The sequence below is a fragment of the Zea mays genome, chromosome 3, assembly GCF_902167145.1.
Source record: "Zea mays cultivar B73 chromosome 3, Zm-B73-REFERENCE-NAM-5.0, whole genome shotgun sequence".
In the NCBI taxonomy this organism is placed as follows: Eukaryota; Viridiplantae; Streptophyta; class Magnoliopsida; order Poales; family Poaceae; genus Zea; species Zea mays.
Genome location: NC_050098.1, coordinates 132516950 through 132537648, shown reverse-complemented (window position 1 = coordinate 132537648; position 20699 = coordinate 132516950). Strand labels below are relative to the sequence as shown.

At 44.5% G+C, this 20699-nt stretch overlaps 1 protein-coding gene and 1 pseudogene across 2 annotated transcripts; one reads left to right on the top strand and one right to left on the bottom strand.

Annotated features, from left to right (window-relative positions):
- Positions 1-6122: 6122 nt before the first annotated feature.
- On the top strand, positions 6123-8391 carry LOC100381810 (E3 ubiquitin-protein ligase pseudogene; annotated as a pseudogene). Its single transcript, NR_169023.1, has 4 exons — positions 6123-6223; positions 7204-7276; positions 7413-7488; positions 7576-8391. The product of NR_169023.1 is annotated as an E3 ubiquitin-protein ligase pseudogene (transcript).
- A 433-nt stretch (positions 8392-8824) lies between these two features.
- Positions 8825-16145, bottom strand: LOC103650566 (auxilin-related protein 1). The gene is made up of 8 exons (XM_008676139.4): positions 14987-16145; positions 11666-13184; positions 11466-11580; positions 11275-11369; positions 10954-11019; positions 10702-10791; positions 10023-10199; positions 8825-9415 (listed from the first exon to the last, which is right to left on the bottom strand). Exons 1-8 carry the CDS (start codon positions 15538-15540, stop codon positions 9377-9379), a joined length of 2655 nt encoding a protein of 884 aa, XP_008674361.1. The 5' UTR covers positions 15541-16145; the 3' UTR covers positions 8825-9376.
- Positions 16146-20699: the final 4554 nt, after the last annotated feature.

The following is a 20699-nucleotide window of genomic DNA, read 5'->3' as shown; positions in this document are numbered from 1 at the left end:
ATAACCAAGCGATTCTACCAAAAAGGCATTAGAAATAGAATGCTCAGTAGTAATCACTATTTTACCTATCTCCTTTACCTTGCCTTGGTTCCCATCTCCAAAGATGGTCATGTCATGGGAATCCTTATTCTTGACGTAGGAGGTGAACATTTTCTCCCCCGTCATGTGGTTTGTGCATCGGCTATCAATGATCCATCTTAAGCCCATGGATGCATAAACCTACAAGGAATTTAGGCTTGGGGTTTAGGTCCCCAACTTGTGTTGGGTCCTTCCAGGTTAGTTACATAATATTTTGGAACCTAAATTCATGTCTTACCTCTCTTTCATTTTGGTCCCACATTGGTAGCAACAATTCTATCATTCTTACAATAAATGACATAGGAAGCATCAAAAGTACGAAATAGAATAGAAGGATCATGAGATGCATTCATATTATTAGGTATGTGAGAAACAACATGAGATGCACGGCGCATAGGTCTACTCCTATTATGAGCATAGGAACCACTGGATGAAGCAATCATAGTGCGAGGAGTAAAAACAGCATCATGGTGCTTTGGTAAAGCAGAATAATCATTACAAGTAACATGATGAGTATCCTTGGCATTCTTAACATGAGTATAAATGAAAGCATGATTCTTTTTATCATGAAAAGAATGTGAGCTACTAGCCATAGGTGATATCCCTTTCTCCTTAGTGGAGCTAGGGATCGTGTGGCTCTTTTTGTTCTTGGCTTCCCCATGAAAACCAAGACCATCCTTAATGGAGGAATGTCTACCAATGGTGAAGGAATTCCTAGCAAATTTAACTTTTTCTACTTCATTCTTACAAGTTTTAAGTTGACCATTTAATTGAACAATTTCATCAGTCAACTTTGCAATAGTAGAAGCATGATCTTTACATTTAGTACAAATTGAAACATACTCCAAAGAAAAACTAGAGGCATTCAACTTTTCTATTCTAGCATTTAAATCATTATTTGCATTTTTAGGCTATAAATAGTAGCATGACATGAAGACAAATCACACACAAGACTTCCATTCTTCTCTACTTCTAAAGCAAGAGATTTTTTCAATTTCTACAACTTTATCATGTTCCTCATAAAGCAAATCCTCTTGCTTTTCTAGCAACCTATCCTTTTCATTAAGGGCACCAATTAATTCATTAATTTTGTCTACTTTAGATCTATCATGGCCCTTAAAAAGATCGATATAATCTATATCAACATCAGATTCCTCATCACTAGAAGTGTACTTAGGAGTGTCATGTGTATGTACCTTCTTTTCCTTAGCCATAAGGCATGTTTGTCAGTCGTTGGGGAAGATAGAAGACTTGTTGCAAGCAAAGGCAGCAAGTCCTTGTTGTCGGAGTCGAATGAAGAGCAATTCGAGTCCCATTTCTTGCCAATGTGTGCCTCGGCCTTCTTCTTTCTATAGAACTTCTCCTTCTTCCATTTCTTGTCTTGGTCCTGGTCATTTTCATTATCAAGACATTGAGCAATAAAATGACCAGACTTATCGCACTTGAAGCATGAACGTTTTCCCCTTGATTTGTTCTTGTTGGGGTAGTCCTTGCGCCCCTTCAAAGCAGTCTTCAAGCGCTTGATCACGAGCGCCATCTCGTCATCATTAAGGTCGGCCGCCTCAACTTTTGCCACCTTGTCGGGGAGTGCCTTCTTGTTGCTCGTTGCTTTGAGTGCAACGGGTTGCGGGTTGTAGTAAGGAAGAGGTCCATTGGTGATGTCGTCGACGTACCTTGCTTCCTTTACCATCATGCGCCCGCTCACAAACTTACCAAGAATTTCTTCGGGCGACATTTTGGTATACCTAGGGTTCTCACGAATAAGATTTACAAGATGAGGATCAACAACAGTAAATAACTTTTGCATGAGGCGCACAACGTCATGATCTGTCCATCTTGTACTCCCGTAGCTTCAGATCTTGTTCACTAGTAGGGTTTTGAGCCTATTATATGTGTTAGTTGGCTCTTCACGCTTCTTCATGGCAAACCTCCCCAGCTCACCTTCCACCAGCTCCATCTTGGTTATCATTGTGGCGTCGTTTCCCTCATGAGCGATTTTGAGGGTGTCCCATATCTCCTCGGCACTGTCAAAGCCACTAACCTTGTTATATTCATCCCTTCATAGAGATGCTAAAAGCATAGTAGTGGCCTAGGTATTTTTATGAATTTGCTCATGAATAAAAATAGCATTATCACTACTATCAAAATGCATTCCATTTTATACTACTTCCCAAATGCTAGGATGAAGAGAAAATATATGACTACGCATTTTATGGCTCAAAAAAGAATAATATTCCCCATCAAAGTGAGGTGGCTTGTCGAGAGGAATAGATAATAAAATAGAATTGAAGTTGTACGGAATGCGGGAATAATCAAAAGAGTAGTTTTGGTTAACCATCTTTTTCTTGGAAGAAGAGTTGTCGTCCTCCTTTTCCTTTGGTGAAGATGAAGACGCATTGTTGTAGTAGATTATCTTCTTAATGCACCTCTTCTTCTTCATGTCCTTCTTGTTGTTTGAGCCTGAGACGATGGGATTTTCTCCTACTGGCTCGTTGTTGTTGATGGTCTCCTTCTCGTTGATCACAATCCTCTTGCCTTTAGGATCCATCTCTTCGGGTGGTTAGTCACTTGATTAAGAGAACGACTTTGATACCGATTGAGAGCACCTAGAGGGGGGTGAATAGGTATTCCTACAAAAACTTAACTAAAAACAACAAACTTGGTCTATAAATGGAGTTAGTGAAATCTAAAACCAAGTTCAATTAAGAATAGGAGGATTTCATCACTTAAATGTTCTCACAAGATGTGTATCGAAATAGAGCAATAATGAAAGTGGAGTGGAGAGCTAGGAAGAACAAAATTGCAATGAAAGTAAGTAGACAATGAGACATAGTGTTTTATTCCCGTGATTTGGTAGAAGGCCTACCTCCACGTTGTGGCGTCCTAATGGACGAGGGTTGCACTCAACCCCTTTCAAGTGATCTAGAGATCAAACTTGAGTACCACGGTTGTCTTCCTTATAGTATATTCCCGTTTGTGAGGAATCTCCACAAGTTGAAATCTCTCACACCTTACTCAATATGATCACAATCAAGAACAAGAGTAAGGGAGCAAGTAGCAACACACACAAGAGCACAAATGTTGCAAGACCACGCACACAAGTGAAGAAAAGAGCGCACGAATTAAAACCGACAGAGTCTCAACTCAAATGCGCTCAAATCTCTCTCTAATGAACCAAAGCATGATCGCAGAATCTCAGAGTTGTTGTATGCTCTTGTGATATTTTTCGGTGCTGCTCCATGGCGCCTAGGGGTCCTTTTATAGCCTCAAGGAGCCTAGGAGCCATTGGTTCTTCATTTGGGAAGCAATCAACCTTCCTTGTCTGTGATCTGTTTCCTTCTATGGCCGAGCCGACCATTGCATGCCTTCGGTCGCATGGCATACCGGACAAGGCACGAGGGACCTAAGTCACAACTCGCCCGAGGCCACAACTCGCCTGACGCAGTCACAACTCGCCCGAGGCCAATCGTCCGACGCAATCACGACTCGACCAACATAGTCACGATTCGCCTGAGGCCAACCACCCGACGCATTCATGAATCGCCTGAGACCAACTCCGGGCGAGAGATGCAGTTATGATTCGCTCGAGGCCAACCTCGGCAGAAGATGCGGTTCTGATTCGCCAGAGGCCAACCTCGCGGGAGACGAGGTTCCGATTCGCCCGAGGCCAACCTCTGAGGGAGACGTCGTTCCGATTTGCCCGAGGCCAACCTCGGCAGGAGACGCGGTCCTAATTTGCCAGAGCGCAATCACGACTTGCCCGAGCGCAGTTTCGACTCGCCCAAAGGTGTCTCAGGTGACTGTCCGATGAGGCCCTAGACTGGCCCAAGTTTGGCCAAACTTAGCCAAACTTTTTCACTCCATTTTGGTTCAACTTGAGAAGTTCTCTAGCACTTAAATGAACATTGTTAGCACCTAAACAAATGACTAAGTGCTAGAAACATACTTTTATCTTTTTGATTCATAGAGGTTTGCAATATGCCCAATGTCAAGCCCAAAAGTGCTTTTCTTATTTTCCTCAATCTTTTGGACTTGATTGCTTCAGTTTGCTTTCTAAACACTTGTGCCCATATTCATAAGAGGAGTGTTAGTTCATAGTAATGTGTTGAGCATTTAATCACCAAAACAACAGGAAATGGCCCAAGGGCACATTTCTCTTTCACAATTACAGGTGGGTTGTGAGAGCTTGAGAATGTAAAATACATGAGGTTGTGGAACAAATCAGGAAAATGATGTCCGAAAGGGATCTGGGAGAAGTCCATCTCCTAGGATCCCCGCATAGGGGGGCTCCCTCTCTTTTATAGACCAAGGGAGAGGGGGTTACATGTGATAGGTGGGGCTAAGCCAGGCGCTAGTCCCACCCTACATTAATGTAAGTTATGTTGACATCGGTCCAAGGTCTCATTGAAGTGTTTGAGGTGTTGTATATGCATGCCCTGCCCGTACTAGGTGATCCGACATGTTTGGGGCGCGTAGTCGATGCTAGATTCCTATGACGTTGCAGGCGGAGGAGCAGACCCTCCATGCTGCTATACGAGCCCTAGAGGTTGTGACACACGCCAAGGATGACTAGGGTCGTGCATACCGTGGTATATGGTGTGGGTGACCTAGAACGTGACAGCACATGGTGCGTACCGTCCACGTCTCCATAGGGGTCGTGGTAGGTCGTGGCACACGTCGCGCACACTACCATAGTGCCACGCCCCAGATTGTTGGAGGATTGACAGCTAGGGAGTGGGCACAATGTTACTACAGTCGCGCATGTTCTGTTGGACAGGCGTGGAACGTTTTCTAACTCCACTAACTCCTTGACCAACTGTAGTTTGCACGGCTGGCCATGTGACGCGTCTAGAGCCCTCTCTGCTAGGGGCGTGTGGAGCCCCCTTTGACCGGGGTCGTCACGGGGCCTAAAGGACACATGGCGTGTCTGGCCCCACCATAGGTCGGGGCCTACCGGAGCCCAGGAACGAGGGGTCCCATGCCCTACACAATAGTCAACGAAGCAAGAGTATTGAAAGAGTCCTCCCTAAATGGGGTCTAGAGCCCTCAGAGGGGGTCCAGGCCCCCCCCAATAGGTCCCTGACGATACGTGGCGCCACCGAACCCTACTAAGGACATGGGGTCAACCACGGCCATGTGGCGCGTCCAATCCCCGCCAACTGGTTGGTGAGGGTTGTTGCAGAAGAAAGCCTAACGAAGGCTTGCGTGCAAGGGGCTCCTTTGCGGGACACGTGGCAAAGGTCCTGGCCACGTATTTACTTGTCTCTTTAAAGGGGTCTTGTCGACTTGGTCCACCTCGAAGGTCGGCCCCATAGGTTGTCCTCTCTGCGTAGGTCTAGTTTAGTTGTAGCGTCTAGGGCACTGACAAAATCGCTTAATTTTTCATCCTCTTGCTACGGCTAAATGACCATTAAATGAACCTCCTCCGATAATTCATCCAATCCAAGAATTGCAATAATGTCCTGAAGTTCGTTGTAACATTGTAAAGTTTCCTTAACTCTTTGCACAGTTTCATAATGTTCGACGATCTAAGGTTGTAACGTAGTTAAGATTGAATCTAAAGCATCTAAATACCCTTAGAAGCTAATCCTCTATAAGAAATAGTATTTAGGACTAGTTTGGAAACCTCATTTTCCAAAGGGATTTCCATTTTACCAAGGAAAATTAGTTCATTTTTCCTTTGAAAATTAGAAATCTCTTAGAAAAAAGGAGTTCACAAACTAGCCCTTAAGGTCTTGTTCGGTTATTTTCAATCCATATGGATTGGAGGGGATTGATACGGATTTAGAGATATTTTGACTTACTAGGGATTGAAACCCCCTTAGGCCTCGTTCGTTTTCAGAGGATCAGCCCATTCCAGGCCTTGTTCCGGGTGGAACGAATGGGCCTGGTTTAGAATTTGGTAGAACTTATTTATATTGTTCGTTTCGGCCCGAATTGGAATGGAAACCGGCCCGGATTAAAATTTTCCTTCACCTCAGGGCCCGGAACCAACCCTTGTGTGGTACCCTCCGGATCGAAGCCTGGACACACGCGACCGACGCGGCGGCGGCTCGACGCAACCGGCGCGACGGCGGCTTCGACGCGACCGGCGCGACGGCGGCGCACAGCCCCGACGACGACCCTCCCCGCTGCCTTCTCCCCGGTGAGGATCTGCTCTCTTCCTTCCCTATCTCCTATCCTCTGCTCTCGCTGCCCCAATCTGTCGCCCTCGATCTCGGTCCTCTCCGCTCTCACCAAGTGCGCCGCCACCTGCAAGAACTGTGTCCCTGTGTTTTGGTGCATCGGCGACTCCCGAGCCCGCGCGCGCAACGGCTCAACGGCTGCGGACAGGATGAGTGGGCGGAGGACAGGATGAGTGGGTGGAGGACAGGATGAGTGGGCGGCGCAACGGCTCGGGCGAGCCGGATCCTGCGGAGAAGAGGTCGTCCTCGTATAACGAAGGAAGTACAGTTTGGAATGAAATCCCTGTTACTAGCTGATGTTGTGCAGTTTTTATTTATTTATTAATATACTGGTTTTCTAGTTGCTGCTGATTATTTGACAACGATATACTCGTATATACTAGTTCAAAACTACGATTTATTGACAATGATATACTCATATATATATACTCGTTCAAAACTCCGATCTATTTCTGCTGCTTCCTGGAAACTCTGAACGAGCTGTTATCCAAATAGTGGAACGGCGTGTACTACTCTGTCGACAGCAATGCACTGTCTCTACTGCTTTTTAAATTATTAGCCATTCGTTATATATTCAGATGTAAACTGTATCTAGATATATATATTAAAAACAAAATAATTTATAATTTATATATTGACAATAATTTAGGACGGTGAATGTTTTTGAACTGGTTGCCTGCCTGAAACGAATGAATTCGGATGTGCATGACACTTCTGTTTGACCCCACATCAAATAGAATTATTTATCCCGAATCATAATTATAGTATAACGCTATTGTTTGCTGCTAGCTACTACTCTGCATGCATAATTATAGTTGTCCTGCGTAGATTTATTTATCCCGATTCATTTGTGTGCCTAGATTCATGTGTTTTCTTCAAGAATTTAGTGTATACTTTATAATCATGTATGCCAGCTACTTATTTGAGTTGTTACATGTAGATCCCTACAACACCAATTATAGTTGGGGAAGGTGAACCTCCTCCCTCTTGGGATCCGGTACCAACTCCAAAAGGTATTAAATTCTTTGTACATATATATGGTTTACTTTAGTCCTTATTACTTGTACTTTTGAAATGATACATGATTTGCTTTAAGTCTATTTTATTATTTAACTTCTACCTGACAAAAAAATATTCACTTGAGAATAGAGAGACTTTCATATGTGCATGTGAAGCGGATCAAGAATCAGCTTTGATTTGGCTAAGAAATGAGATGGCTTAGTAGGTATGATATTTGTGTCTTTACCTTCCACTCAACCATATTCACTTGGACCTTTATATTCCAATCTAATTGTTCCATTTGTTTGGACAGGTTTGGGTGATCAATCGGTGATGCTTCCCCTTTGAGAACTTTCGGTATGAGTCGTTTCTCCCTTCTTACGCATTACGTCAAGGCACCAGTAAGAGCATGGACGATCGTTTGATTTTTACCAATACTACGTGCAGGAATCTACAGTGCACTGTTGTGATTGGATATTATTGCTTTAGGAACTTATGCTTTTGCTACCTTCTATTTTCTATACTTGTATGTTGCCCAATTCATTTGAAGTTCATGCTTTGTGCTTTTGGGGTTAACCTTTCAATACCCTTTGCCCATGTCCTTGGAAGGCATTAGTGCATGACACCGATATGAGGGTCAACAAGCTGACAAGACATGATTTTTTCTTGACTCGGTTGCCTGTGATTTAACTTTGCCATTTGGTTAATAGAATACTTTAACGTGCTATTGCTAGTAGGTATCTAAAGCTCTCTCCCTCCTCTCTTATCATATACTCACATGCTGCTATTTTCTTTTCAGATTGAGGAGATGCATCGTGAACTTTGCAGCTTGGTAATATGTTTTATTCCACCAATGTCTACGCCTCAGCCTCCAGGCTCTGTATTTAGGTCCTTTGTACAAAGTTTGGTGCTCAAAGCTAGAGGTGGAGATCATAGGATGGTTGTCAATGGGACTTTCAACAACACTGTGCTTATTTCATTGTACACAGTAATCCTGCATTTGTTGTCTGCTGGTGCCCTTCCATCATGGTGGAGCCTAAGATTCAAAAGGAATGATGCCTATCATAGTACAGGAATGATACCAGAGTTGGATAAAAAAAATTTATCACAATTTTTTGTTGTGGTCCGACATCGCCTACTACCGCTGTCAGTGTGTGGCTGAAAATTTGATTTCTTTCAACTGAAGTGACATGATTCAATCCTTTGCTACCAAACAGATAAAAATTGCTTCTCTTGATTTATTCCAGCCGGATTAATTACATGTCCGGAACAAGTGAAAGGGCCGGATTCACTGAATCCTGGCTTGTAACTGTTCCTAGCCTGGATTCATTCTTGAGCTGCCGAACAGGCCCTTAATCCCCCTCAACCCATATGGATTGGAGTAGAACCGAACAAGCTCTAAAGAGTAGAACCGAACAAGCTCTAAAGGGGTATTGTCGCACTGCCATTGTAAAAAAAGGAGGGGACACATGATCATGGAACCCAAATATATAGGGTTCGCTGCTTGATCTTGTGTACCAAATGAAAATGACGAACCCGGAAACTATTCCACTGAACCCGTAAACGTCCAAACATGATTACAATACAAGCAATCAAAATCGACCAGCAACTTTGTACAAGAGTAAAAGAAAACAGGAATCAGAGTATAGGTCAAGTGATGTTCCAGAAATTGACTATAAACAAGACAACCGAACTTGCCACGATGCCAATGGCATCAGACAAGCAACATTCATCATTATCTAGTAAAACGTCTCTCCATGCTTAAAAAAAACCTGTACCTAATCTATAACCACAACACTGGCCTAAGAAAACCCCCGCTCTGACGGTGCATACAGCCCAGGATAAATACTACACCTTCTGGCCTACTGGATGAGGTCCAGCTTGGGCAGCTGCCACATGTCTCTGTGAGTTGTGATTGAATCAGCATACAGTTGGGAAAGAAAATTGGGGGAGTGAAACAAACATCGGTGATTACAACAACCATAGCTCAGGTTTCGCTTGGTCGCTTCATGGTTCCCCCCGACCAACCTCAAGCCACTCCAGCTTGTGAGTTTCTTCCGAGAGTACCTTGTGCAGACCCTGAGGGGCGACCCTATGTTCAGTCGTGAGGCTGTTTAGAAGAGCTCTTCAGAGTTGAGTTTGTTCCACGCCTCCTGTTTAATTTAAGCACGGGTCAGAAATACTGAAGTTAGTTTGATACGTCAACTAGAGACACAGAAAGTTCCAGTTATTAGCACAGTGCAGTGAAGTTATCCCAACCGGTAGGTGTTGTATTTCTACTAAATTTTTTTTCCCATTACTTCAATGACTAGACTACTAGAGTATGAAGCAGGATAACCGATCATTACTTCGATTAACATTGATTTGGCTGTAGGCAGAACAGGAGTACACATCAGGTACTTCCCAGGCACCAACCAGATGGTGGTCCAGGCTGACACAACCATTGTTGCAATAAACATTCGGTTGTGCCATGTGCCACAGATCACATCAAACTATAAAGGCAACCCAAGTTTGTTTCCATGGACCACACATGTAATAATTGAAAATATTAACAGAATCTGAACAGTAAATGTGAAAAGACCCGTGTTCAGCAAAACAGGTTACACCTATCTAGCACATATGTTTCTTTATGTCAAAAAAAACTAGTTTTTAATCTCTTGAAACCATAGCGCATGGCCAAGGAAAAAAACAGGGTTGAACAATAATATCATGTTGTTGTGTGAACAGTAAGCTGGAGCAAACGTTGAGGGCAATACAAACCTTAAGGAGATCAAAAACCTTCTCAGCGATATATTTCTGTTGGAGATTTGCACCCTTTTGCTGCACCTTGTCAGGATGGATACACAGTGTTGCTTTTCTGTACACTTTTTTAACAGCAGCAGCAGTGATCAAATCAGTGAGGGATACAGGTTGCCACCCACATTCTGGCCAAAGAACCTGTTCAGAAAGAATAAACAAATTAAAATAGAATGTCATCGACATTTCTTCTAATTAAAAAAATACTTCTACAAATTAAATATAGGTTATGTCTTTAAAGCAATGGCATCACGTACAATTCTTGTTTCAAGTATTACCCACAAGGCCACAACCGAACATTTTGTTGATATGGTATGTCTCGAAAGGCAAACATTACTTCTGTCAATGCTTTATAATATTGCTTGAAACTTGAAGCCAAAAATACTACCAGTGAATCTGAGTGCCTAACTGCCTATATAAGAGCCACATAGCCTAACTTGGACTAGAGGCACGATATGGTGATCATGATGCGTCCACGGTAAGAAATGAATTGTGATTTGTATAAAATCACAAACTGGATGAAACAATCATATGTTTGAGTAGACAGCTAAAGACCTTAATGCCAGTTCCTATCAAAGTGTAATGCCCACATAACGGAGAACTAGTAAAATGAATGAGAGTGAAATGCTTCAATCTAACTCACATATTGTAAAGTTGATAGCAATGCACGCAAATTGCCTTCTTTTCCAGCAGCCCAGCGCTTAATCTCAAAGTCCAGTGTTTCCGCAAGCCTCTGGAATTATCAGACAAAACAATTTGAACAAACTCAACGAAGTGAGGAACTAGTCACTAGCAGCCAATAAAGTGCATTAGAAGGACAAATTATATGTTAATGATGTAGATTGTCAGCATTATGAATTTAAGATGTATTTACGAGTTACAACAGGGTACTTACATGTCTTTCAGCCTGCTCTCTTTGTTGCTGCATGTCGCGTTCATTCTTCTCAGCCAAAGCCTTTGCCTGTGAGTATAGGTAAGGTAACTAATAAAAAACGAGAATTGCAATTTCTTTATCCTAAAAAATATGCTTAAAACAAAATGTAAGCAGGAACATACAAGCATGCAAAACATCACCAACAACAAAAGCAACAAAGCATTTTAGTCTCAACCAAATTGGGGTAGGTATCCAGGAATATAGACGTATCCATAGATATTAAATTGTGGTGCTAGAAAGCTACATAAGATGACTATTTTAGTTAATGCTCTAGCACATTACCGCTCGTTCACGAGTTCTTTGATGCCGTTCCATCCTAGCGCGTCTTCTTTCTTCGCTCTCCCCATCTACTTCTTGAAATTCTTCTGATGTAGGAGCTAAAATAATAAATAAATCAAACACAGAGTTAGTTACATGTGTCGACGGACACTGGTATCCCAAGATTCAGTACCATCTTCTCGAACAATCAGTACCTCCTCCAAATATCGCAGACAAGTCATCAGCAATATTTGTTGTTGATGATGCCTTTTTCATTGATGTCGAAGTGGAACTCCCTCTATTTTGCGTTTGAGAATGAAACATAGAGTCCTAATAATTCCGCGATTAGAAAAAGAACAGTGAGGAAATTGCGATGAATAAAAAATTGGAATGAAAATTTTGGTGGAGTAGTCACCACAGTCGGAGCCCTTTGCTTCGGAGCACTATTAGCTCGAGCACCCATACCAAAGAAGGACTCTAGATCATCTGGTTTGCTCGTTTTATCTCTTGCAGCAGCAGCCTGTCTTTCCCGAGCCTCAGCAGCAGCCCTTTCCACTGCTGCTCGTTCAGCTCTCTTCCTCGCTTCTTGCTGAGCTCTCTCCACAGCAGCTCTTTCTGCTGCAGCCCTATCCCTGGCTTGACTAGCAGCTTTTTCCTTACCTTCAGCAGCAGCCCTTTCCTTTGCTTCTGCAGTAGCCCTCTCTGCTCGCTCTTTAGCCTCCACTGCTGCCCTCTCACGTGCTTCCTGTTGGGCTCTTTGCACAGCAGCACGTTCTGAACGTTGGCGTGCCTCTCTCTCCGCTTTTGCACGAGCTTCAACAGCTGCTCTTTCCCGTGCCTCCTTTGTAGCCCTCTCCACTGCTTGCCTAGCTCTTTCTCTTTCTTTATGTCGCTCAAGTTCTCTTTCCTCTTCAAGTCTTCTTTGCTCTCTTTCCTTTTCCTCATTTTGCTTCATCTCTCTTTCTTGTTCTAGTCTTTCCTTTCTCTCTTTGTCCTCACGATCCTGGGCATACGACCTTGTTACACTATCTTGTTCCCGTTGTTCTCTATTTCTAATCTTCGCATCACGCTCTCTCTCTCGTACCTCCTTTGCATGTTTGAACTTTGCCTCTGCTTTATCCATGGCCTCTTTCATAGCAGCTGCAGATGCTGCTGCTGCTGTACTTCTCTCAAATTCTTCCGCATTTAAAGCATGCACACTCTGAGGCTTACCCATGGCAAAATCTTCTAGTTCATCTACTGTAGAAACACCAGCATGATTTGACGAACTTCTTTGATGATCATTGTTTTTCCTAGACTGCTTTAGATGTTCATCATCTTTTCTTTTTGATTTTGATCCATGTTTTTTTTGCTTAGCTGCAAGAGGTGGTGGTGGCCTTGAAGGTGGTGGGGCACTAGTTGGCTGTGTGAAGAGGGGAATCTCAGAAGCTGTAAGCCATATCTCATCTTCGGATTCATCAGATCTAGGTGACTGGTCGTTTATACCATTCCCACTATATTTATCTGAGCCAATGTCAACATGGACATCAGCATATCTGGCAGACTGCGGCTTAGAAAAGATATTTTCAAAATCCTCTACAGAAGGTTGTTGGGAGGAGTTTCCTTTAGAAAAACTCTGTACAGGATTTGCGTCTCGGGCTCTGCTAGACTCATTCTTATCTTTCAAGCCATTGTCCACCTCTGAGGTAAAAATAGGTTCAGATTTTGGAGCCTGGATGGAAGTGCTTGAATCCTCAAACAGATTGCTCCCAACGTTAGTACTTTCACGGCTTTTCCCTTGATATTTTGCAGCTTTACCAAATTCATCCAAGGGATCTGCGAATGGATGGGCTGAGGATGAAGTTGTTTCGAGAACAACAAAGGGGTCGCTTAAGCTAGCTGGTTGCTTAGATGTTGACATGGAAATCTTCTGTTGTTTTGCACCAACAGTATCCCTGAAGTTAATAAATAGACATGTTAATAATGTGAACATGTTTAGAAGTACATGAAATTGCACAAAAGGGCAATCATTGTCGTAAATGCAGAAAAATATTATTTTTACCAAACACATTAGGTAACCTGTTATCCCATAAATTCAATTAAGTAGTTCCTAAGCATGTCTGAGATTCAAATGTCAAAATACATCATAACGAAACAAACTTTGGCACTATGGAGCACTTGAACCCATTCCACTTGTAATATTATTATTGTAATTGGTGACTCTTTTCAAGAAATTGTTGATTAAGAAACAAAGAATCAAATTGTTTAAAAACATATGAGGCCACATATGCCCAGCACAATGCCTTAATTGGGTATGTCATGAAATCTAAATAAATTGGAACAGAAATGTCAAAGCAAATTACAAATAGAATACTTCATTATATGAGCCGTATATAATAAAACTTATTGTTCCATGGAAATACGTCTAGTGTTTATATTGTGCAATCTTAAAATTTGTATGGGTAGCATGTAAGCAATCAGCTTGTTCGCTGCGGCTTGCTGCGGCTGCAATCCGGCTGCGGCTGCGGCTTCTACAGTATTTTTCTCTCTATGGATTGCAGCTGCAGCAGTCCAAACAGCTGCAACAGTGTCGGCTTGTAGCCAGCCGAACACGCCCAATAACTTTCCTCAATAAGGTTGGTAATTGCAATCTTTGATAGATGTTGTCAAGTCTCAGAAATGTAGAACTAAATTTCAAAGCAAACTTGACATCAGTAACAATTCTCAACGTATAACCAAGTATACAAGATAATATTGATACCCATAGTGTCTAAAGTTACAGATATCTGCCACTCGAGCAACACTTTGCATATTTATCGGGCCTGAAAGCAATATTTAACTCTAGTTATCCACTCCAGTTTAATTTCAGCTTTAAATCCATATAGAGACATAACTTTTTCACTCAATCCATCTCAACTAGTACACAAAAAGCACAAACCCATGAAACCAATTCATCAGTGCTCCACCAACAACATAACATCAACTACAATGTCAAGTTAATCAAAACTGTGAAAACCTCTTGTCATGCTACCTAAAAAATAAGCAGACCTATCATCACACAAGCAAGTATCAAACATGGATATCACAAAAGTATAATACAATTCACAATCAAATTTGTTGATGACCTAGCATATGTACTAGAATCAGCATAAAATACCTAAATAAACCTAACATACATTATATACCAGTAGAGGTCCAGGAAGTCAACACTAACAGTGCAAAAGGATTTTCTGATAAGGTGCATGGACATCGATATGACTAATCAATCCTTTATGCATTGACTTGGATGAATAGCGGATAAAATTGCAAGCATTACAGCACTAAGGTATTTAGATAAACATGAACCCAAGCCCATCATATTATCATAATCTAATAGGTTATTAATTCTCAAAATAGGATAAATATTAAATACATATCGTAACTGAGGAAAACTGACAACTTTTGCGGCGCAAAACTCTATGTATAACGTACATCATAAATGCTTTACTAACTGGTATGGATTACCAAACTGAACATTGGGCATAATAAGGCTAGAATCTAATTGTCAAAACATTCAACAAATGAGCCAGAAATATTTGATCCAACTCTACCAACAGCCACATGATCCTATAGTCACCAAATACCGACAAAATCTTCCGGTTCAATTGATCGAACTAACTACGTTACATGTATATCCAATCCTAGACCTCAGCACATATGGATACCGTAACGTCTATCAGTCCCATGCACATTGAAATGCATAAAAGAAAGTAGTCACCTTTGCCGCGGGGAGCTCCTCCCGCCAAAGCCTGGGATCAAATAATCAAACCCAGTACCCGCCGCTGGCCCCATAGCTGCCTCTTGTTTCCTCTTGTCATCCACCTCTTCCCTCACCTGTGAGCTCTTACCAAATCCACCGAGCAGGTCATCGAACGCTGGAGGCGCCTCGCGGCTATGGCTTCCCCCGAACACATCGTCGTAGCGCGCCGAGGAGCTCTTGACCCCAGGGACCCCGACAAAGATGTCGTCGTCGTAGACCGGCTTGTCGAACACCGGCATGGACGAGTGCTTCGGCTTAGGCGGCGGCGCGGTGGAAGCGGGCTCCTTGAACGAGTCGAAGATGTGGTCGAGCGACGGCGACGGCGACGGCGTGGCCTTGGGCAGTGGCGGGGCGGACCCGAAGAGCTCGTCGTAGGAGGGGGCGGCGGCGGATCTGGTATTGGCCCAGGCAGATCCGGAGGGCCCCGAGGAGCGGGCGGCCGACATGGGCGCGGCCTTCCCCTGCGGGCGGAGGCCGAAGTCGCGGGCCAGCAGGCCCTCGAAGTCGTCCATGACGGCCGCGGAGGCCGCGCGGATCGATGGATCCGACGCCCGCTAGCTCGCGCAGCGGCGGCGGCCCGCAGCCTGCCGATCGGCGCGCGCGAACGGGGGCGCGAGGAGGCGGGGTGGATCCGGGCAGGAGCACGAACCCTAGCCGGGAGAGCGCAGGGCGTGAGGCGGGGATCGGAGGAATGGGGTCGCTGGGACAGGCGTCGGTGGGGTCGCCGGAGACGCAGCGTCGCCGGAGTGGTCGCCGGCGATGGCGGAGCGGCGAACAGGAGCGGTCGAGTCAAGAGTCAGAAAGAGAGGAGAGCGGAAGCGGAGGAGGTGGTCTCTCTCTCTCCTCTCTCCTCTCTCAGACGCGGGTGACTGGCGAGCGGGCCCGAATGGCACGAGGGATGTCATATCATTGCTGCCTTGTGGAGTGGGCCCCAGAGAAAAGTTAGAAGAGACCACTGACATGTGGGGATAAAAGGATGGGCCCGGAACGTCTGTGCCTTGTGAATCGGCGCGGGGCAAGGATTTCTGCCACGGCGTCGGTGGCGAGCGGTGACTGCGCGCCTGCGCCTACGCTCTCTCGTCGGCGATAGTGCTGGAAGAAATGCTCATGACTCGCTAGCTCGCTCGGTTCATAATCAGCTCGGTTCGATTCGGATCGGCTCGTTTAATTTTTTTCACGAGCTGAGCTGACATCCTAGCTCAGTTTGCTAACGAGCCGGCTCGGTTCGCTAACGAGCTGGCTCGGTTCGTTAAAAAGCCAGCTCGCGAGCTAAACAAGCTACTATATTCCAGCAAAACGAAACTATATGCATATCATTTACAGAATAATTGATGAATATGTTATATATATGTAAGGTGTTTATGGCCTATAAATTAAACTAATTATTAATGAACTATATCTATGTGTTAATTTTGTCTATGTAAATATAATTATGGGTTAAACTGATGAACATGTATGTGACTTGTGAATTAATGAGTGATGAATTGTGCTATTTTGGTGTTATATTGACGTGGTTTGTAAAACTATGAGTATAATTACTATTTTCTATTGTTAAATTAGTTTGAAATTAACTAAAAATAATTATTATGTATATTTTATTTTTTTCTGCTCTGGCTCGCGAGCTAAACGAGCCGAGTCAAGCTAACTCTGTGGCTCGTTACCTTAACGAGCCGAGCCGAGCTGGCTCGTTAGCTTAACGAGCCAGCTCGAACTAGGACGAGCCGAGCTGGCCCGTTATCCACCCCTAGTCGGTGGGGATCCGGTGTGTGGGACTAGTTGATCGACCCGGTCCGCCCTCCTGCGTGCACGGACTGCGGGTGTGCCGAACTAAACTACACAAGCAAAATAGCAGTTAGACTCTCTTCAACGCCTCCTCACCCCTACTACTGCACACGTAGGGATGGCAACCGGCACATTTTACCCACGTGCTCGCGGGTAAAAACCCTATAGGGTGCGGGTTTGGGTGTGAGTTTGTACCCGTGGGTACAGGTTTTTTCTCATGGGTATGAAAATATTGTATCCGTGCCCGCAAACCCACATACCCGCATGTGTGTATATATAGGGATGAAAACTGTTGGGGGCCTTCATCTTCCGAAGGTCCTCAAAAACATGACTAATAATGTTTCCGAAGTGTAATACACATACAGGCACCTTCGGACTCAGGATGAAGTTGTACACAATATGGGAAGCAGGGTCGGAACGAAGGCTGAACCAACGTCGAAGCTGCGCGCAATGGAGCTTCGGCTCAGTACCAGAAAAAGGAACCGACTTAAGGAGGAAAAGGCTATCTAGTCCCCAATAGATTGTTCTTAAGTCAATAGTAAACAAGAAGGGCATGAATGTAATTTCACATAGACTGCGCCCTGTGCCTATAAATAGATAAACAGTACCCCCGTACTGTTCACGCTGACTTGTATTCGCTCGTGCATCACACATGTACCCTTGCCTTCTGTCAAGCCGAAGGTACAAATGTAATTCAATATTGTTCTTATTCATTCATGATTATATAATAAAAAATATATCAATGGTGTCATATGATTATCTATGTTAATTCTCATGTTTCATATGCTTCATCTTTCATTGATATATGTTGTGATGATGAAGGTACGTCCTTCATGACCTTCATCCGAAGATCGTTATATCCTTAGGGAAATAATGTTTCGAAGGACGAAGGGCATTAACCATTAACTTATTTTTTGTGTTGCCTTGTTCTTAATTCATAGCATTTGAGAACAAGTCCCCAACATTGGCGCCCACCTCCGGTGTACTCACTTCCACAATCTTCGGAAAAGCATCGACATTCGTCATGCCGCCGAAGAAGATAACAGCGCCATGGGATGCACTACAGCCACTGAACACAAACCAGGAGACTCTCTCTCTTCGAGAGGCTCGAAGCCAGAAGAGAAAGGCCACTAGTCCAACATTCCAGGAGGAGGAGTTGGACCAGGAGATCAGGGATATGGAAATCATCCACCAACAGGTGCAAAGGAAAAAGGAGAAGATGGCTCGGCTGGCCGATCTTCAAAGGAAGATCGATGAAGCTACTGAGGAAGTGCGTCATCTTGCTCAAGATGATTAAGACCGAAGGCCCCAACACAGGGAGCTTCGTGAAGAGGGCTTGTTCAACGAAGATGGATGGTAGGATGATTTTAACCATGATACCTTTACTTTTGATGATGCTTCTCCCTTGGCAGCAGAATTGCAGGCGATCCCATGGCCACAATCCTACAAGCCACCCCAGCTACCCATGTACGATGGCACTCGGACCCAAAGCAATTCTTGATGGGCTATGAGGCAACAATATCCTCATACGGAGGCAATGCAGCTATCATGGCAAAGTCCTTCGTCATGGCAGTCCGGAACTGAAAGGGAAATAGGGTTAAACCTTTTCCTAAATGATTTTGGTGGTTGAATTGCCCAACACAAATTATTGAACTAACTAGTTTGCTCTAGATTACATGTCCTGCAGGTGCCAAAGGTTCAACACAAACCAATAAAAAGTTAAAGTTAGGGTTCAAAAAAAAGGAGCAAAACCAACCCAAGGTTGCCCTGGTCTGGCGCACCGGACTGTCCGGTGTGCCACCGGACAGTGTCCGGTGCACCAGGGAGATCAACTCTGAACTGCTCAGCTTCGGGTTTTTGGAGAGCCACTCCGCTATAATTTACCGGACTGTCCGGTGTAGCACCGGACTGTCTGGTGTGCCAGCGGAGCAACGGCTACAGCGCAACGGTCGACTCCAACGGAAACCTGTAAAAGCGCTATAGTGCGTGGACAGTGCGCAGAGTCAGAGCAGGCGCCAGAAGGCGCACCGGACAGTGAACAGTGACTGTCCGGTGCACCACCGGACTGTCCGGTGGTCCTAGTTGCCAGAGCTCCAACGGTCGAACCCTAACGATTGGGTGACGTGGCTAGCGCATCGAACTGTCCGGTGCGCCCATCGATAGACAGCCTCCCCAACGGGCACTTTGGTGGTTGGGGCTATAAATACCCCCCAACCACCACACTTCAAGGCATCCAATTTTTCAGACTTCACATTCAATACAAGATCTAGTGCAATCAATACAAGACACAAGTTCAATAGAATCAAAGTCTCTCCAAGTCCCATTTCCACTCCAAGCAAATAGTGACTAGAGAGAGAGGTTTGCTCGTGTTCTTTGAGCTCTTGTTCTTGGATCGGTTTTCTTCTTCCTCCATTCTTGTTCTCGAGCAACTTGTAATCAAGCAAGAGACACCAGGTCCTTGTAAGGGGTCTAAGTGACCCGTTGATTAAGGAGAAAAGCTCACTCGGTCTAGGTGACCGTTTGAGAGAGGGAAAGAGTTGAAAGAGACCTAGTCTTTGTGACCACCTCAACAGGGAGTAGGTTTGCAAGAACTGAACCTCGGTAAAACAAATCACCGTGTCACACTCTTCATTTGCTTGCGATTTGTTTTCGCCCTATCTTTCGGACTCTCTTTTATTTCTAACGCTAACACGACCTGTAGATTGTGCTTAAAGTTTATAAATTTCAGATTTGCCTATTCACCCCCCTCTAGGCGACTTTCAATTGGTATCAGAGCCCGATACTTCATTAGAGCCTAACCGCTCGAAGTGATGTCGGGAGATCACGCCAAGAAGGAGATGGTGACCGGCGAGAAGCCCATCACAAGCCACGGGAAAGCTCCATCGGGGGAGTCCGGTAACAAGGTGAAGGGATCCCCTTCACACAACAAGTCGTATCGGAGCGGCGAGAAGAAAAATAAGATGAAGAAAGTGGTCTACTACGAGACCGACTCTTCGTCACCATCCACCTCCGGCTCCAACGCGTCGTCCGTCACTTCTAAGCGCCATGAGCGCAAGAAGTTTAGTAAGATCCCCCTATGCTACCCTCACATTTCTAAACATACTCCTTTACTTTCCGTCCCATTAGGCAAACCACCAGTCTTTAATGGTGAAGATTATAGTAGGTGGAGTGATATGATGAGGTATCACCTAACCTCACTCCACACAAGCATATGGGACATTATTGAGTTTGGAGCACAGGTACCATCCGTAGGGGATGAAGATTATGATGCGGACGAAGTCGCCCAAATCTGGCACTTCAATTCCCAAGCAACTACTATGCTCCTCACCTCTCTAAGTCGAGAGGAGTATAATAAGGTGCAAGGGTTGAAGAGTGCCAAAGAGATTTGGGACGTACTAAAGACCGCGCACGAAGGAGACGAGGTGACCAAGATCACCAAGAGGGAAATGATCGAGGGGGAGCTCGGTCGGTTCATGCTCAACCAAGGAGAGGAGCCACAAGCTATGTACAACCGGCTCAAGATCTTGGTCAACCAAGTGCGCAACCTCGGGAGCACAAAATGGGATGACCATGAAATGGTCAAGGTTATTCTAAGATTACTTGTCTTTCTTAATCCTACACAAGTACAATTAATTCGTGGTGATCCTAGATACAAGCTAATGTCTCCCGAGGAGGTTATAGGAAAGTTTGTGAGCTTTGAATTGATGATCAAAGGCTCCAAACAAATCATCGAGCGAGGCGCCACCTCCACACCCGAGGTGCAACTCGTTGCCTTCAAAGCAACGGAGGAGAAGAAAGAAGAGTCTACATCAAGTAGGCTCCCCATCGACGCCTCCAAGCTTGACAACGAGGAAATGACACTCATCATCAAGAGCTTTCGCCAAATCCT

Bases quoted from the DNA above. Each gene is read 5' to 3' on its own strand.
- LOC103650566 (XM_008676139.4), bottom strand. From the start codon at position 15,540: ATGGACGACTTCGAGGGCCTGCTGGCCCGCGACTTCGGCCTCCGCCCG. The intron at 11,581-11,665 runs GTGACTACTCCA...CGGAATTATTAG, and splicing joins AGCAAAGGGCTCCGACTGTG to GACTCTATGTTTCATTCTCA. The intron at 11,370-11,465 runs GTACTGATTGTT...TTATTATTTTAG, and splicing joins GTCTGCGATATTTGGAGGAG to CTCCTACATCAGAAGAATTT.